Consider the following 19,882-nt stretch of genomic DNA (forward strand, 5'->3'; position numbering starts at 1 on the left):
TCTGCTCCTGCTAGCGGTACGCCCTGGAAAGCTGCACTTCCTGCCACGACTTTTCTAAAGTTTGTTTACAACAGGTGCCATTCTGGCAGAGCCACTACACCATCAACAGTCAAGATAGGCTCTGGCTGCAGACAACTTTTGACATGTCAGGGAAAGACCGATCGAACGTCTCCAGGTTGGTTAAAGTCACCTTCTGCCGGATGTCGGAAACCGAGCCTGGCGTCACGAACAGCCAAGAGGAAGGCAACACGGCGAGGCGAGAAATACCATTACGGAATGACATAAGGCGTTCGCTACGGAAACTTAGTTGCATAGAATGTACCGTGCAGACGTTCCACAAGGCAGCGCGAAGCGATGAAAGTGTTGTTGCACTGCACGTCACTTCTATGTGTCCACGAAACTCGAGTTGTCCCTACGGATACGGACATTGTGCCTATATATATATAATCACTTGTAGCGAAGTTACATACAGTATGGTATAGTTGAAATAAAAGCGTGCCAGAATACGGGAACACTGGTGCGCGCAGACGGTAACGTGCGAGTCGTCCCCTTCGCTGGCTGCGGCGCGCCGGCGCAGTTGGGGCAGCCGGTTTCACTCTCGCGCGCAGAGTTCCGGCGCGATTCGCGCCGCTGGCTGCTTTCCGCGGAAACGGCTCTGCATCACCACCGTGACAAACCGGATCCCACTCCACTCCACTCCACTCCACTATCACGGCCTCCCCGCCGTCAGGTGAAAACTGCGACGGGCGCTGCTCGCTCAGCACCAGCTGCGCCCGTGTCACACCTCCACTCCCGCGAGGCTAAAATCGTCTGAACACGGATCGTGCATTGGAACGTCAACGTTGCGCGTGCCGAGTTCGTGACGGCATAACGTAGAAGCAGCACGTTGCTCAGTCTTTCCCAACGTGCCCAGCAATATCTGGTACGTCAGATATTCTGAACGTAGATCTGAACGTAGACCCATGAAATGGAAGAACGCCGCCTCTCTACAATACACAGATGGAAGTCGCTTTCACTTGCAACCCATATTTGGTGGATATTATATGCACATGGCGGTAATATCGCGTACAGTGCGTTGGCGGAGCAGTAATCAGGTGGTTCATGTGAAAAGGTTTCTGACGTGATTATGGTCTCACGACGGCGATTAACAGACTTTGAAAGTGGAAAGGTAGTTGGAGCTACACACACGGGACATTGTTTCTAAAATCGCTTGGGAAATCAATATTTCGAGATACACAGTGTCAAGAGCGCCCCGAGAATGCCAAATTTCTGGCATTACCTCTCACCATAGACAAGGCAGTGGCCGACGGTCGTCACTTAACGACCGAGAGTGGCGGCGATTGCTAACAGACAAGACTGCGTGAAGTAACCACAGAAATCAATGTGGGGCGTGCGACGAACGTATCCGTTAGGACACCGCGGTGACATTTGGCGTGAATGGGCTGTGGCAGCAGACGAGCGACTCGGTTGCCTTTGCTGAGAGCACGACATCACCTGAAGGGCCTCTCCTGGGCTCGTGACCGTATCATTAGAGCCTAGACGAGTGGAAAACCTTGGTCTGATCAGGTGACTTCCTATTTCAGCAGGTAAGACCTGACGGTAGGATTTGAGTGTAGCGCAGACCCCACGAAACCGTGGACTCCAGTTGTCAACAAGGTACTGTGCAAGCTGGTGGTGGTTCCATAATGGTGTGCGCTGTGTTTACATGGAATGGACTGGGTGCTCTAGTCAAATGTTCAAATGTGTGTGAAATCTTATGGGACTTAACTGGTAAGCTCATCAGTCCCTAAGCTTACACACTACTTAACCTAAATTATCCTAAGGACAAACACACACACCCATGCCCGAGGCAGGACTCGAACCTCCGCCGGGACCAGCCGCACAGTCCATGACTGCAGCGCCTTAGACCCCTCGGCTAATCCCTCGCGTGCTCTAGTCCAACTGAACCGATTATAGACTGGAAATGGTTGTGTTCGGCTATTTGGAGACCATTTGCAGCCATCCATTGACTTCGTGTTCCCAAACAACGGTGTCGTGTCACCAGAGCACAGTTGTTCGCGATTGGTTTGAAGAACGTTCTGGAACGAACGATTTGGCCGCGCAGATCGCCCGACACGAATCCCGTAGAACATTTATGGGGCGTAATCGAGAGGTCGTGTCGTACACAAACTCCTGCACTGACAACACTGCCGCAGTTATGGACGGCTCAGTATTTCTTCAGGGTACATCGAACCACTTGTTGAGTCCATGCCACACCGGGACGCTGCACTACGCGGGAAAAAAGGAGGCCCGAGGCAATATTAGGAGGCACGCAATTACTTCCCACCTCAGTGCATACGTGCCGCTTCTAAAAATATCCCGAAATATTGATCATCTCTCGAAAACTCGTCTTTAATTGTACGGTCTTTTGTAATAAAATAACGCGAAACAACATATTGTTAGTTAAAAACTTGTTGTATCTTGCGCATTATGAAAGCATGCCGTTTAGAGTCAATGGCGCATTAAGGATCCCTCTTCGTACAACCTGCTATAATTATAGGTCAGTTAATAACAAAAATGGTTCAAATGGCTCTGAGGACTATGGGACTCAACTTCTGAGGTCATTAGTCCACTAGAACTTAGAACTAGGTAAACCTAATTAACCTAGGGACATCACATACATCCATGCCCGAGGCAGGATTCGAACCTGCGACCGCAGCAGTCGCGCGGTTCCGGACTGAGCGCCTAGAACCGCTAGACCACCGCGGCCGGCAGTTAATAACATCTCTACGATTAAAGCGCACAGACGATGTTAATATGGAATGTATATTCGCATATCATTATGGCCGGAGTAGCATAATCAGTAGAGACGCACGTTAGAAATGTAAACATGGGTTGCTGATTCGCAGACCGACTGGATCCAAATATTTTTAATAACTTTCGCGTTTTCCAATATGTTTTGATGCTTTCTGATTAGTTTAATAAAAGAATATTCTGTAATATTCGATATTATGTAACTAAAAGGGCCCTCTTTCTCAGAAGTCAGTTTGTTTGACTGTCTTTACCTGCAAGACAGCTTGCACTACTTCCAGTAAAATGTTCTGCACTTTCTTGATTCAGGGTTTGTATTTCACATGACGTAAAGATTCTGCTACTGAATAGAAATAGTGATCAAGTAAGAATCACGTAAGGGCGTTACCAAAACGTGAGAATGATGAAATAATGTTTTATCTTCTGATTCAAATGGCTCTGTCTCGCGAGCAGCACATTCAGAGCGAGCAGAGGCCCGTCGTTTGCGGAAGAGCGGCTCGTGTCGGTGTGGCTTCATTTACGCCGCTGCTTATTGGCTTGGCGTGGAATGGAACTGCGGTTCAGCGACAAGTCAATGGCTTCCCAAGTCCACGCTACCCACCACTGTGGTGCGACGTCAGTTGTGGACTAGCAGCTTGCGTTTCAGGAAAAACAGCTCCACTGCCTAATTGCAAAGATATTCCAATGCCTAGAGACTCTTCCACTTTTGATTTGCCAGGAGCACGGTACATCAGTTGCTCATCATATGTCTCACATACAGCCTTCTGCGCAGTATCGTATTGTTGCGTAGTGAGAGATTTTTCACATTTTAGTTCCACCCAGAAGAGGCAGGTGTTGGGACTTCTTGTGGAAACGGCTCCTTAAAGTTGTTTATTGAGGCCTGCTGTACCAGACGCAGCCATATTGACACTGATGTTTGTCACAGTTCTGTTTCAATTGATCGCAGTTACAGTTCAAAACCATTATTTCTTTTAGTGACATCCGCGATACTTTTAGTTTTAGTGCCCGACGGATAGAAATTAAAGTTTCAAACAAAACATCCTGTACACATTCATTGAGTAATGTCTGCTCGTTTCACTTTTTGTGTGGAGAGTTTTTTACTGCTTAAATCTCAGCGGACAGTCTTACAACATTATAGAAGTGTTGTTGAATTTTTTGCCCATTTCCACGAAGTGTTGCGTGTTTCTCGTAACAAATATTACATAAAAATTACTGTTAGTTGTAAAGACGACTTATTTTAAGCATGTTAACGCTTACCTGCCCGACGGGAGCTAAAAGTTCCCTCCACTTTCTCGAGTCATAAAACAGCGTGGAGTTGAACTCGTGCGCTGATCTTCTGTCGGAAAGCCTGTGTGCCTCTGCTGTAGCACAGGAAACTCTGGCTGCGATAGTTGAATGTCTCTACCCACGTAGGATAGTAAAAGACACTGTCGTACCCATGCAGGTATAATAGCGGGAGTTGTCATAACGTCACAAACTTGAAGTTCACGTCCGCCACGTTAGTAGAGCCAAACATTAGCATCTGGTGGAAGTGTTTTGATAAAAAAAAATATCAGATTGCATCATTTACAGGTGTACAAATCGTTCTGATTATAGTCTGAAGTGTAAAGCAATCACTTTTCATTCGTAAGTGGAGTCGTGAAAGCGAATTTTTTTTATACTAATGACTTTTCGTTGCGCTGTTCACTTTTAATGTACCTGTGTTATTTCTGTCATCTGACTTTAGATTTCCTGTCATTACAACTCGTAAGAGCGCTCTGGTTGAAGGCTGTGCATAGCAAAATGTGTTCTCAGCATTTTCGGAGTAGACGGTACGTCAGTTTTGTCATTCCGTCTTAAGAAAAATGCTGGATTATGAAAGCAGCCTTTTCATATTACATTCTTCTTGATTTTTCGAAACGTATAGCAAAAACAAAGTTACAATAACGAAGCGATATGCGCCATGTTATTAGGTCAAGTTGGCACTTAAGAGCAGAAAATCGTTTGACAATGCCTCCGTGTTGCTATATTACCCACAAAAGCCCTGTAAAATTTACTATTTAAAACAGCACTTGCCTGCACAACACAGAAATTAAGAGCAAGAGCAGGCTGGCCAAACAGGCTACGCGGAAACCGCTTCGGAGATGGGCATCTCTGAACCTGACCTGCGTTCTGACTTAGGCCGTAGGGTTTTTCGGCTTTGTGAGATGGAATGGTATAACAGTACACAGAACAAACAGCGTGTCATTAAGGAGACTACGAATGTGTGGAAGACTTCCATGCGGGATTCTCGCAGGGAATCTGTTGTCCTCTACCGACTCCGCATTGGCCACGGTTTGGCGACCCACGGTTACCTCCTGCCCCGTGGAGACCCGCCTGAGTGTCGGTCCAGCGCTCTGTTGACAGTGGCCCACATTCTGGTGCACTGTCCCACTTTGACTGCCCAGCGGCGAAATCTTGGGTTACCGGAGTTGTTGCCGCTAATTTTATCTGACAACGCCTCACCGGCTGATTTAGTTTTACCTTTTATTTGTGAGGGTGGGTTTTATCATTTGATCTAAGTTCTAGCACATGTCCTTTGTCCCTTTGTGTGTCCGCAGCTCGTGGTCTCGCGGTCGCGTTCTCGCTTCCCGAGCACGGGGCCCCGGGTTCGATTCTCGGCGGGGTCAGGGATTTTCACCTGCCTCGAGATGACTGGGTGTTTGTGTTGTCCTCATCATTTCATCATCAATCCTGAAAGTGGCGAGTTTGGACTGAGCAAACGTTGGGACTTTGTACGGGCGCTGATGACCGCGCAGTTGAGCGCCCCACAAACACCATCATTGTCCTCCCTAGTGCTTCTAGGGTGGAGGTTTTCATGTGTTGGAGAGTGGCTGGCTTCTCCTTTTTTATTTCCATGGTCAGCCAGCCATGGTAATCTGCTTTGTTGTTTTAATCTCTTCTTCCCGTTTATTGCGTTTCTGTCGTTTTCTTGTCCCCTTTTGTCCATTTACATGTTTGCCGGCCGCTGGTGGCCGAGCGGTTCTGGCGCTACAGTCTGGAACCGCGCGACCGCTACGGTCGCAGGTTCGAATCCTGCCTCGGGCATGGATGTGTGTGTTGTCCTTAGGTTAGTTAGGTTTAAGTAGTTCTAAGTTCTAGGGGACTTATGACCTCAGCAGTTGAGTCCCATAGTGCTCAGAGCCATTTTCCATTTACATGTTTCTCGCCGTTCCTCGTTTTAATTTTTCCTTTTATTCCGTTTTGAGTTGTCAGCCTCGTTTATTTTATTCTCACACTTGTGGCATTGTTTTATTCGGGACAAGGGACTGATGACCTCGTAGTTTGGTCCCTTTCCCCCTGTTTTAATCTAACCAACCAGTCTACTCACCTGGAGATGGCCGGACGTCTCTAGGCCGAAATGTCGTGGGAGAAGGTCGACGGGATCCGGCTGCACGCCCGGAAATTATTAGAAGATGCAGTTATATGCCGATGGCACAGTCCCAGTTGCGTTTTGTACACAGAAGACAAAACTATATGTATTGCTGTGAACTACTCCCTTTTTAGTACCTTTCGTAATATTCTCCTGAAATATTAAATCCGTTGGTACAGTTTTTTTATAGTTTGCGGGTGGGAAGCTAATCTTGTTTGTGGTGTGCCTCAGTCCACCGAACATATTATCAGATAGCTGAATTGATTTTTATGCGTCTGTACACTATATTAACATGTCTTATAAAAGCAACCAACTACTCAGTTCATGTGATTTTTGGAACATTTTGTCTCTTGTCATTGGTGCTATCGAACATTTTGGTCATGGGATTTCTGCGCTGCAGTTAACCATCAGCTGTTGGAAGTTTTGAACTGAGATATATTCGAAATGGAAATGAAATTCGATGATGATGTCAAGTTAAGAACAACAGGCTAAACGTGCGTTCATGTACCGGGTGATCCAAAAGTCAGTATAAATTTGAAAACTTAATAAACCATGGAACAATGTAGATAGAGGTAAAAATTGACACACCTGCTTGGAATGACATTGGGTTTTATTAGGACAAAAAAAACAAAGTTCACAAAATGTCCGACAGATGGCGCTGGACAGCAAAAAATCAGTGACTGCGCATGACAATCGCGTATAAAAGCAGCTGTAATGAGAGAGAGAATGAGATGCGCTAGCAGTCGCAGCATGTTGACGTTACCTGAAAAGGCGCTTTTAGTGAAGCTGTATTATCAGAATGGGGAATGTGCTAGTTCAGCTTTACGATCCTATCGGCACAGGAAGGGGATTCGAACGGGTAAAGGTCCGTTGACAAATGCAGCTGTGGCGACAATGATTTCGAAGTTCGAAGCCACGGGTTGTTTAGACGATAGACCCCATAGTCGCCGACCGAGCACAGGGCGTAATGCTGCTGAGACAGTTCAGGAAAAAATGGAGACTGTAGCGGGTTCGTCTATGCACGGGGTAGTCAGCGCTCATGCAGTCGCACGTCGCACCGGCATTCCATAGACTACTGTTTGGTTGGCACTGAGGCGTACCCTCCGATGCTATCCGTACAAAATCCATCGGCATCATGAACTGTTACCTGGCGATTTAGTGAAGCGAAGGGCATTTGCGGTGTGGGCGTTTCAAAAGATGGTGGAAGCTGACGATTGGTTGAGTAACGTGTTGTGGACCCACGAAGCTCATTTCACGCTCCGAGGGTCTGTCACCGCCCACAACTGCAGAATTTGGGCTACCGAAAATCCTAGAACTGTCGTGGAAACTCCATTGCACGATGAGAAAGTCACGGTATGGGTTGGATTTACCACATCTACCGTTATCGGGCCTTTTTTCTTCGAGGAAATTCGTGAATCTGGTTTTGTAACTGCTACCGTGACGGGTAAGAGGTACGCCTATATGTTATAGAAGCGCATCATCCCCAGCCTGGCTGATAAACACCTGCTGGAACGTACGATGTTTATGCAGGATGGCGCTCCACCCCATATTGCTAGAGGCGTGTAAGATCTCTTGCGCGCGTCGTTTTGTGATGATCGTGTGCTCAACCGCCACTTGCGTCATGCTTGGCCTCCCAGGTCCCCAGACCTCAGTCCGTGCAACTATTGGCTTTGGGGTTACGTGAAGTCGCAAGTGTATCGTGATCAACCGACATCTCTAGGGATGCTGAAAGACAACATCCGACGCCAATGCCTCACCATAACTCCGGACATGCTTTACAGTGCTGTTCACAACATTATCCCTCGACTACAGCTATTGTTGAGGAATGATGGTGGACATATTGAGCATTTCCTGTAAAGAACATCATCTTTGCTTTGTCTTACTTTGTTATGCTAATTATTGCTATTCTGATCAGATGAAGCGCCATCTGTCGGACATTTTTTGAACTTTTGAATTTTTTTGGTTATAATAAACCCAATGTCATTCCAAGCATGTGTGCCAATTTGTACCTCTCTATCTACATTATTCCGTGATTTATTAAGTTTTCAAATTTATACTGACTTTTTGATCACCCGGTACTTAAGGTAAGAATATGGCAATTGTTTCCAAAAATTTGCATATCGTTTGTATTGTGAAATGTGGCGTTAGTACATCAACGCCAGACTTCAGCTAAAAGTGTTAAACGACTCATCGTGTAGCTGATAATTGTGATGTACGCAGCGTATTTAATTTGTCTATCATTTTTTACAGTTGGCGCTGCTTTGGTTAGATTTTTGCGGGTCACTAAATATATCCCCCTTTGATAAATGGGATTTCGAAACCCCCTTTGTGGCCGGTGAGGCCAATCCAGCGCACGGTTGGATGCTGCGTCCTTTCGATCTGCTACTAAGTGTCTTTTAAGGAAAGACAAAAAAAAAAAAAAAGTTTCAAATGGCTCTGAGCACTATGGGACTTAACTTCTGAGGTCATCAGTCCCCTAGAACTTAGAACTAGTTAAACCTAACTAACCTAAGGACATAACACACATCCATGCCCGAGTCAGGATTCGAACCTGCGACTGTAGCGGTCGCGCGGTTCCAGACTGTAGCACCTAGAACCGCTCGGCCACGCCGGCCGGCAAGGAAAGACATGTTGCGTTATAATAGACCGTGGCAGTACTAAATAACAGGCGTAAAATGTGCCGCTATAAGAAGGCTGTTGCGTCTAAAAATAGCGTCCTGGACAGGTGTGCTGCCCGGTTGAGCGCAGTGTGTCCTGTTCCAAGTGCAAGGTGGTTGGCCGGCTGGCTGGCTGGCTGGTGGAGTGGAGTGGATGCTTAGAGGCGGCCGCCTCCCCGGTTCCGCCGCTGAGGGTTTCCCCCGGCCGTATTGGCCGTGGCGCTTTTTTAAATGATACATGAGCAGCCAGCCCGCGGACTCGTGACGCACGAAGGCGAAAATCGATGTCTCGCTCGCTCCCCGAGGGAAATGACACGAAGGTGCGTGGCGTGCAGTCTAGGGCGGCGCCGTCAGGGGCTGTTAGCCCGCGCGCCGGAGAGCCCTGTTTACGGAAGTCTTGCAGGCCGGAAATAACACGGAGCAGGTCTGAACAGGTGGTCCGCTAGTTGGCGGTAGAGAGAGCGCTAGCCGAGACGCGAAGAGTGCACTGAAATCGGCAGCCGCGTCGTCGGAGGAATATCGTAGCGTGCGGCGGAAGCGATTTAGGGTAACCACGAAAAATTTGTAAGTTGTGATGATCGGTCGGGAATGTGTGCACGAGCCAAGCAAGAACTGTGGAAAACGAAGGCATTCTAATCGTCCTTATTGACACAGAAAGTTTTAATGTACTGGAGTGGATACGGTTGTAGAAAGGCATTTGTAAGCTTAGTCTGATAAATTGCGTCGTTTGTCTAATCTGAGCTGTGTCTCAACGTGACTGAGATGCTGACTGCCACATGCGTAAGATACAGCCATTACAGTGGGCAAGGGAATTTATTGTTTGCGTATTGAAGCATTCCGTATCTTTGTTGCGTGGTGTTTCGTTTACTGTGCGGCGCCACCTCCCCAAACACTCCTCTCCCCAAAGTGCCTACTCCAGACTGTAAGACTGACTTGTGAGACTCCTCCCGCCTGAACCACTGAACTTGTCTTCCTTCCATTCTCGCAACAGGATGCAGTAGAGACGTGGAATAAAATGCAGCCACTCAGTTTTAAGTGACATTTCACTTGAGTGTCTCTGAATATACGTTTCCCATTAAGCATTGTTTCCTCCCCTACATTATAACCCACCAGAACAGACTAATCAAGAATCGAGCCTCGTGTGTTGGACGCTGGATGTCTGCTTGAACGTCTTGACGTGTGTAGTGAGTGGGTATGCATTCACCGTCGCCACTGCCCTTCGTTTCAGTGTTACTGAAAGAAATTGGGTTTGAGAATAGATGGGATTTTCCAAACTGTATTGGCGCTTTGGATGGGAAACATAGTCATACAGGTTCCCAAGAAAGAAGGCAGTGTGTACTTTACTTATAAAGGGAACCACAGTATTGTGCTACTGGCACTGATTGGGCCTGACTACAGAGTTATATACTTCGATGTGGGCAGTAATGGTAGAATATCTTATGGAGTGTTTAATAATTGTAGACTGTCAGAATGTCTCGAGTCTAATGCTTTGAATGTACCAGTTCCTCGAAATTTACCTGGGAGAACTGTGCACATACCTTACGTCATTGTTGCTGATGATGCATTTGCTCTAAAAAATTATATTACGAAGCCCTACCCTTCTAGAGGCCAATCAGTGCAAAATCGTGTGTTTAACTATCGGCTCTCTAGAGCAAGAAATACGTCTGAAAACTTATTTGGGCTTTATGCACACGTTTTCGAGTATTACGAACGCAAATTCTTCTAAACCCAGAGAAACCGACGCAAATTGTCAAAGCTATTTGTGCTCTTCACATCTTTTTACTCACAGAAGAGAGTAGAAATTCCGTTTATGCCCCACATGGCACATTTGATTCTCACGATTTACAGACCCAAGGACAATGGCGCAAAGACATATGGACAGAAACGAATATACCGCTGGAACCAATAAACATACGCAATTGGCCACAGATGTCCAAGGAAGTCAGAAATGAATTCGCAGACTACTTTGTTTCACTAGAAGGGGAAGTAGCCTGGCAATAGAGACGCCTTTAAATTTCAATTGATTTCTGATGAGAGTGTAAACATAAATATATCTGCAATAAAAGTAATAAATACCTTATGCAGAACATTAAATTTGTTTCACTTATGATGTTATCTTCGGTTTATTTTGGTGTGTAGGAACGAAACATAAAATTCATGGAATCAAAGAACAGCCATTTATTTTTTTGTTAGTCGTTTGAACTTTGTCCACTTTTTCTTTTCTTCGATTTATTAGTTCTTAATTATACTGCGTACGCAAATTGTGGATTTTTTCCGCATTTTTGGCTCTGTAGTGTCGAATTCTGACGCAATAATTTCCAATGCGTCTTGTTTTTTTAACCGATTTTTAAAGTTCATGTGTTGTGTGTCCCACAACACGGGAAAACACTCCACTCGCTGAATAAGTCATTGTGTTTTTTCCCTCGTCCACACGAACTTCAAGAGTGACATTTCGTACTGTATACACTTCTGCAAGTTCCGAAAAAACTTCCTGGAACTGGCAAGTCCAGCAAGTAATTGCAGCAAGCTATGGAGAACCGTTTACACTAGCTTGCGGAAGCTACTTCTGCAAGTCGACGAAACTTGAGGAAGTCGTCCGCAGCTCGTGGTCGTGCGGTAGCGTTCTCGCTTCCCGCGCCCGGGTTCCCGGGTTCGATTCCCGGCGGGGTCAGGGATTTTCTCTGCCTCGTGATGACTGGGTGTTGTGTGATGTCCTTAGGTTATTTAGGTTTAAGTAGTTCTAGGGGACTGATGACCATAGATGTTAAGTCCCATAGTGGTCAGAGCCATTTGAACCATCTGAGGAAGTCAGCTTGCTGCAGGTGTTTCCACATGCAAAGAACTTGCAGAAGTAGCTTCTGCAAGCAACTTGCGGAAGTTTACTTGCTGGTGGACACGCGCCATAACGAAATTACTGCACTCGAACGGTTCGACTTCTTGCCTGTTTAACTATTAGCGTGTCTTATTTCGTTCTGCGCGCCGAGTTCTGCTTTTTTATCACACGATAATTGTTTTCCGCGTGGCATTGTCACCGTCGTGGTTTACGTACACAATAAGCGGTGTCACGAATGGTGTCTGTTTCGTATCTGCAAGAAACAACGTACGCACACACTAACACCGCACAGAGCTGACTGACTTTATACAGAGTTCCACGCTCTACCACTTGAATCGTTCACCTCTTCTTACATACTGTACTAAAAGTGCGGTACCATTTGTCTGCATTTGTCAGTATACTGGATCTCATACTATTGCGTATACACTGTGCACAACTTTTCCAACCGACAGTGTCAATTTTCCTACAAACTGCAATGCGTTTATATTGATTTCCACTACTGTATGGCTGTTAAGAGCGGTAATCAGCCTCCTCCCCCTTCCTCCCGAGGCTCGATCGTGAATCCCACTGGGGAGGTTGCCGCCATCAAGTAGAGATACAGCGGTGCGAAGGCGCCGAGTCGTCACCTTGCGGTCCGCAGCTCACGCTGTCGCCTGCTGCTACTGGAGGCCAAGTCCCCCTGGTATGTGACTGGTCACTTCATCTGACAGTGCAGTCATCTGCACCTCCAAGTCACCAGCTGGTGAAGACAGTGCTGTTCGGCGTCACATGCAGTCCCCGATGTGGTCGGGTACAGAGAATACCGGCGAAGGTCTGAGAACATGTGAGGGTGAGGGGTCTGATATGAGATGTATTTATGAGCGTGCGCTGGCCAGCACTTCTGCAACAGCAGCACCCCATCCCCGGAAGATACAAAGTGCTGTAGCGACCGGGTGTCGCCATTGGGTGGCGATGGCTTCATTGGTTCACAACTTCTCGTGTGTAGGAGCGTGTCCGGAGCTGCCGTCTTGCCTACATTTACCCTTTAGAGGCGCTGACTTGCTGCTTCTGCTTCCTCACCTTCCCGAATGAGAGCTCTTCGCTCTGAACACACCTTCTCGTAGAAATGTGTCTCGGCTGTAGGCCGTCGGTAGCTTCCCTCTGTGCGATATTTTGCTCAGCGTCGCAGCAGCCGCTCGTCGCACACGATGTCGTGGTGCAACAATGCTCCTGGTGCAGCTGCTGTGATATTGCACACAGTGCTAATCTTGTACTACTAGTGTGGTGGCTAAGTACGTTGACCATATGTGTAAAGCCGAGCTTGCTCAATCTATATTTGTTTCTGTTGACAATATCTGGCCGCGCGGGATTAGCCGAGCGGTCTGAGGCGCTGCAGTCATGGACTGTGCGGCTGGTCCCGGCGGAGGTTCGAGTCCTCCCTCGGGCATCGGTGTGTGTGTGTGTGTGTGTGTGTGTGTGTGTGTGTGTGTGTGTGTGTGTGTGTGTGTGTTTCTCCTTAGGATAATTTAGGTTAAGTAGTGTCTAAGCTTAGGGACTGATGACCTTAGCAGTTAAGTCCCATAAGATTTCACACATATTTGACCAGTAAAATTTAACCTGTTCTCATATATTCGCTAAACTCTGAGTCAAAATAAACTTCAACCGTATCGAAGGGAGTAGTAGAGAAACGGTAAGGCCATCTCTGTCGGCGAATCTTGAATTTCGCTTGCCCACTAATGGAAGGAGCAGTTTTCATGTACTGACTGCGCTTCGAGGCTAAAATATCGGCCCAGCAGATTGAAACTGACGGATGGAGGTCAAGACAGGAAACCCCAACAGAAAACGAGGCAGTAGGGCAAGTCGGAAGACCGTTAAGTGGCATTAGTGTAATGCTTGCCTGTAAGGATGCTCCGATAGACTCACAGTGGTAATGAAACACCGCTAGCAGTCCTTAAAACAACTTTGATCGTCGGAACGAGCCCCAGAGATCGTGTTGTCCGTTAGGAAACTAATCCCTAATACTGTATGGAATTAACATACTGGAAATACGGGACAAAAAAAAATTCCCTTTAAGCTAGTAGTTCCTAACGACAGTTGTTGGTTACTGTATTATTTACTGTATTATCATACCTCTCTGTCGTGCGCGTAGCAGCATCTGTCAGGTTCTCGTTTTCGGAACATTCATAGGAAGTCTTTTAGGAAAAAAAAGGCAATTTAAGGCGATGATTTATATGATTTTCAAACGCATCCCTGTTGGTTTTTTAACACATTCTAAGTTGGTTCCTTTAGGAACCATAAATTTATTTCTGAATGCGCGCACAATGTACGTGATGTCTCTGCCAGGGGAATCCCCATCACATGTACAAACAAAAACTTTCCCGCAGACGAAACGGGACCGGGCTATGCAAGCTGAGATGAATAAACCCAAACGGCTGAATGCCAATCGCTGTTTATGTGGTTGATTCTGTGTGCGAATGATCAGCGTTATTATAATTATTAGCGAAATACATAGATACAGACTACGAGAGTTGAAATAAAGGACTAATAGGTAAGAAAGATTAAAATGTAATCTTCTCTATGTATTCAAGAAAACGAAATTTTTACAGAAAATTTTTACCGATCGCTTAAGTTCTATTCACGGAATAACGCGGGAAACACGCTGTACAAGCACATAATAGCGCCTAACCGGAGAATAAACGAGGGATAAGAAACTGGTGATTCTGGCAGGGTTAGTGAAGTTAACTGGAGAATAAGTTTCGACAATGGCAAGAAAAGTTACAGAATTAGTGATGACGGGAATGTTTGATAGAAAGAGGAAGGAGAAGAAACGAGGACACCACACAAACTATATGAGAGAATGTGACGATTCCAAATTTATATAAGAATTTTGTACTATTACTTTTCAGTCTCATGCTGGAGAAACTGGAGCCTACGAATAAAATGTGAAACTATTTCCTAATATAAAACTTTTTGCTTGTGGTAGACCTAATACGCTTTTGATATTGCTACTTCGTGAATCATATTCTGTCGTGTTATTTATGTGAGTCAGATAAAAATGACCATTTGTGCCAAAAGTCTCGCTTATTTGGCGTGTGTTGCAATTGCTGCAATATTAGAAAGGCCTGTTTCCATTTATGTATCAGACACTGACAGAATGGACATAATCAAATCGAGAAACCTCACCAGTCTTGGTTACTATTCATATTAACAGCTCTTTCAGTATTTCATGTAGCAAAACGTCTGACGAAGTTTGGTGAGGTAACAGATTCTTTCGCAGAAAGGAGAAGACTCAGTGTAAAGTTCCAGCAAGATGAGAGAGGTAAAAATGCTGGGACCTAACGACTGAAGAAATGTGTATTGTCTTGCTTGTCTCTTGTCTTTGCTGGTTTTATATTTCCATTATTGAATTTTATGTCACACCAAAGAGAAAGTTATTAGCTAAAATGCAATAAATGGTGCTAATTTTCGAAAGAGTTACAAAGAATCCCACCCAGTATTGGTTGTGAGTTTTTTTTAAGGGGGTTGGATGTCAAACCGGCGTACTGGGAGCAGGAGAAAGACCACAGGATATTTTAACTTCCAATGTCCTGAATATATGTTTGATGGCTTCCATTACAAAATATAAATGTTTGAATTCCACGCAGCGAAATACAGTGACGTTCGATAGAAGAATGTCGTGCGAAGAGGCATGACACTGCACTTTGGCACACGTTAAGATCAAATAACATGACTTACATTTCCTCGACCATATGTGTTTTACATATCAAACTCTTCAGAAAGATGTGCGCTACAAAATTAATATGTTTTTGAAAAATCATTCTTTTTGAAATTTTAACGACCTAACACAAGCGCTCGAGGGGGGGGGGGGGGTTAGGCATGTTATTAGATGTATCAAGAGAAAGAGCGTCTACATTTTGAGGAATGCCATGAACCTTATGAGCAAAAGGGTTTCATCAAAGACCTCGGCAAAAGCTGCATAACCTGAAGTCTCGAATACATTCCTTTGTACAAACTGCATATGAAAAATTGAGGAAGCTGCCACACTGCGTTTTCAGTGTATCGTTTTCAACACACAGCAAGACGTTCTCAACGCGTAGCAAGACTTCACGGAGCAGTTTACTTGATTTCCTGTTAGATGCATAGTGTAGCGATCCCATGCGAGTAGCAAGTTTTACTCAATCTCTTGTGCGATGTAGAATGTTCTGGTGTTACGAGTGGAGGAAAGTAGAATCAGCTCGGGATTAGTACAACCGTATTCTGTGTACCTAATGCCAGTTTTCTGGGACAGTGATATAAGGTTGATAGTAGTAATGAAAGACGCATTATCCCAAACGAGGCGTAGTAACACTAGCCGGGGCTGCAGAACATGACAGCGTCCGCAGCTCGTGGTCGTGCGGTAGCGTTCTCGCTTCCCCCGCCCGGGTTCCCGGGTTCGATTCTTGGCGGGGTCAGGGATTTTCTCTGCCTCGTGATGACCTAATATGTTAAGTCCCATAGTGCTCAGAGCCATTTGAACCATTTTGAACTGATATGACCTCGTCGTCAGTGCAAACAACAGAAAAAAATCCGTAGGTGTGGACAAAAATTGCGACTATCTCTCTCCGTCTGTCAGTTATAGATGTTAGGCAAGTTGGAGGAGGAGGGAGGGGTTATTCATGTCAGGTACACCTACACTTTGTGGCGCATCAGCGACGACAAGTGAAGATGTATGCCGGACCGTGATTCGAACCCGGGATCTCCTCGTACTGGGAAGATAGGTTAACCACTGCGCCACTCGGACCCAGTGTCTATCACAACTGCGTGGAGACTATCTCGGCCGACCATACATTCCCACCTAGCGCCACTTATCCGCATTCGCTGTCCGTGTCCTTCGTGTTCGCTACTCGGAGATTCCTGCAGGAGGTCCAACATAATTGTGCATCCGCACTGAATGTGGCGGATCCATTGGCCATCGAGGAGAATCGGTTATATATAAATCCATGGTGTTTGCTCTTTCGGACGTGTCCGGAAGAACAGACACCATGCATTCATATATGATTAGTAAGTAGTCTGCTGAGAGTACCTGTGTAGTTGGGAGTAAGGCGGTGCCCTACATGTAGTCCTGTTTTGTTGCAGACTGTGCTCACTGACGCTTACGAGGCTGGTGGTGCTGAAGCCCCTGGGGGCCGACCTCAACTCCATCATCATCGCCGTCAAGATGCAGGTAGGTGAGGTGGCCGCAGATCTCTGCGCGCCGGAAAAAGTCGACGTACTCTTACACCATTTTCTTATGCTCCTTCGTATGTTTCTTATAACACGAGACCACTATCAACCGTCCTCAACGAGCATTGCAGCCGGTTGTCCTTTTAACAACCCGCACGGACGTTACATCTGGGCGCCTGACACACTTCTTCATGTGCGCGTTCGGAAACTAACATCGGCTCCCCGTGTTGCACAATTTATTAGCGCGCTGCATTAAATTACGCACGTGCTTAAGGGTCGTAATAGCAGGACTGATCGCACTGCCAATAGGCAGTGTTCCCGATGGCAGACGAGCGAACCTCAGCCGTCTGGTAGGTTGGCTCTCTACGCGGGCCTCGGCGTATTGTCGCCTTCGCTGAGAACAATATCTGGAAACAAAGAGATTCTACGCGTTATGTTTTCCGCCATTTCTAAAGTCAACGAGCTCTTTCATAGTAAAATCTCAAGCCGACGCTGCAGTACCGGAATTTTCGTTTTAACATACTGCATGGAATGCCCGGTCGGCAGTGAGTTGGGCAAGGCGAGTGTATCTTTCGTATTCTGCACAATGTTTTACAGTGCCTGTGGTCTGACATACGAAAGCCGTGCACATTGCCAAGGTGTTTTGTCGACTCCAGCCACGCTTAATACTTTTACTTTATTAATCCGAGGTGGTGTGCAGTCAGAGAGGCATGCGGCAAACTGATAAATTGTGCGACGTGAGGCGTCGATGTCGATCTTAGACCGCTCATCTGAACGGGTCTGCCAGGTGCGCAGGTGAAATCACGTGCGTGGTGGTGAAGGACGGCAGACTGCGGCTCCGGAACAGTGGTCGAGTAGTCGTATTTCTATTTGCTACGTGATTGGCTTGTTGCCATGGCTTGTGTGGAATGTGTTTCCATGTAAGCCAAATCCTTCAAAAACTGAGCACCTAATTTGTGACTACGATATTCAAGAAGGGGCGATCGTGTACAGAACAGAAGACGACGCTAAGGGTCGGCTGGTATACCAGTACAGTAGCCACCTTTGTGGATTTCGAGAAGACCTATCACTCCGTCGACAGATTGTTCTTGTCACTGTAGAGAGAGCGAAGAGCGGGGAGGAACACTAGAGAACTAAGCTGCCAGATTCGTACAAATACATCTTCAAAATTAAAATCTCTCGTTGAAATCTGAGAGCGGCGCGCCGGGCCGCGCGCCTGCTCGTGGCCGCCCCGACTTGCAGCAGCCAGTCCGCGCCTGCCTGTCGCCGCGCAGGCGCCCACCTGCGTACCCAGCCGAGTGAGAGCGCTCGTCCCCCACCTCTGCAGCCGCGCACTCTGTCATTTCCTGCTGCACTCGGCCACATCCCTCACATCGCCGGTTGTCGTGTTACGGTCGAGGACAACGACAAATGAATGCCTGTAACAAAAACTGAAGACCCAAAGATACAGGTACAACTACCTAATATCGTGTAGGGCCCGCGCGAGCACGCAGAAGTGCCGCAATACGACGTGGCATGAATTCGACTAATGTCAGAAGTAGTGCTGGAGGGAACTGACACCACGAATCCTGCACGGCTGTCCATAAATCCGTAAGAAAAAATGGCTGTGAGCGCTATGGGACTTAACATCTGTGGTCATCCCTAGACTTAGAACTACTTAAACCTAACTAACCTAAGGACATCACAAACATCCATGCCCGAGGCAGGATTCGAACCTGCGACCGTAGCGGTCGCGCGGTTCCAGACTTTAGCGCCAAGAACCGCACGGCCACACCGGCCGGCCGCAACGGCTTCGGAACATCTTGACTATTCCCGGAAGTATCACTCACGAGAGAAACAGCAAGCTGCCACATTTTGTGAATGAATAACTGAATTTTACTGTTAACTAGTTTCGGGCTTAGGCACATTGTCAGACCACAGCGAGGAACTGTACTACAACTTTCATACTTGTATACTACAGAAGCTTGTACGTTTTAAGGTAGGTCTACACGTCTTACTTTAGGAAAAGTTTTAATTTATACATTGCATCATTTGTATCTTCAGTATCATGTGTGCAGTGATAGAATATTTCTGCTGGTACTGTTTCTTACTATGTAAAGCAAAGATTATTTTCTTAACCCAGAGCCATGAATAAGAATCTGCAATATACAGGAAGAGATATAGAAAATATGTAACTGTTCCATCAGTGTACCATCCTGTTCTTCGATAACCCAAGTATATCGCTTAGCTGACGTAACCGCAGATGTATATATAACAGAGCTAAACACCTCTGTCCGCCATGTTGTTGCCACTCGTGTACGTGTTCAGCATCTTATATGTCAATAAAGCAGTGTGACTGGTTGCAATTTTCTTTCTCAGTGACATGTGAGAAAAGTAATGTCTCAACGTTTGTCGTGCTTTAAAAAATCTTATTGATCTGTTGCGTCGATTATCAGCAGTGGAGGCGACTTGACCCACTATTTCACGCCAGGAACAGAACTGCAGCCAATGCAGTGGTTAGATGACGACGGTAAAAAACGCCAGAGTCGATATCATCTCCTGGAAAGGTTTTTCTGCAGTGCGAATTTGATTGTTGTCGGTTTTCATGTGAAGTATTAAACAATAACTGGCGATTACCTCACAAGTCTTCTGGACAAACTGAGTGAAAAATTGGTGGGAGTAAGCTCGCTTTGGAGAATAAATTTCGTGAACAATCCATTTATCTAGAAAGGTGCTCTGTCATTGTTTGAGGATTATTTGGAGTATGCACCTCTCAACTTCATCTATTCTCCAATCCAAAGAAATTTACTACTGCAAAAGGTTTGTGTGTTCGGTAGAGGTTTCGACAGTTGCAGACACGTTTTATGCCGAACTTCCAGGATAGTTGTTCGGTACGGAGTCTGTTCACTTGGAAAAAAAGGGCGAAAAACCTTCGTCTTTTGCAATACATTTCTCCTTTTTGTTATTATTTATCCGTGATAGTTTAGCCATATTGTCGCCTTCTGTGGATCTGTTGTTACGCAGTTTAAGAATTGACGGCATATGATCTTT

The 19,882-nt window shown here is 46.2% G+C and overlaps 1 protein-coding gene across 7 annotated transcripts in view; it reads left to right on the top strand.

Moving 5' to 3' along the window:
• Positions 1-19,882, top strand: part of LOC126202245 (phosphofurin acidic cluster sorting protein 2) — a 732,246-nt gene that overhangs the window by 472,549 nt on the left and 239,815 nt on the right. For all 7 annotated transcript variants that reach the window (XM_049936847.1, XM_049936849.1, XM_049936850.1 and 4 more), the window contains exon 2: positions 16,766-16,853. In XM_049936847.1, the coding sequence (XP_049792804.1) occupies positions 16,766-16,853 (88 nt within the window). The remainder of the gene's footprint in view (positions 1-16,765; positions 16,854-19,882) is intronic.

This window comes from Schistocerca nitens, chromosome 1 (assembly GCF_023898315.1).
Source record: "Schistocerca nitens isolate TAMUIC-IGC-003100 chromosome 1, iqSchNite1.1, whole genome shotgun sequence".
Classification (NCBI taxonomy): Eukaryota; Metazoa; Arthropoda; class Insecta; order Orthoptera; family Acrididae; genus Schistocerca; species Schistocerca nitens.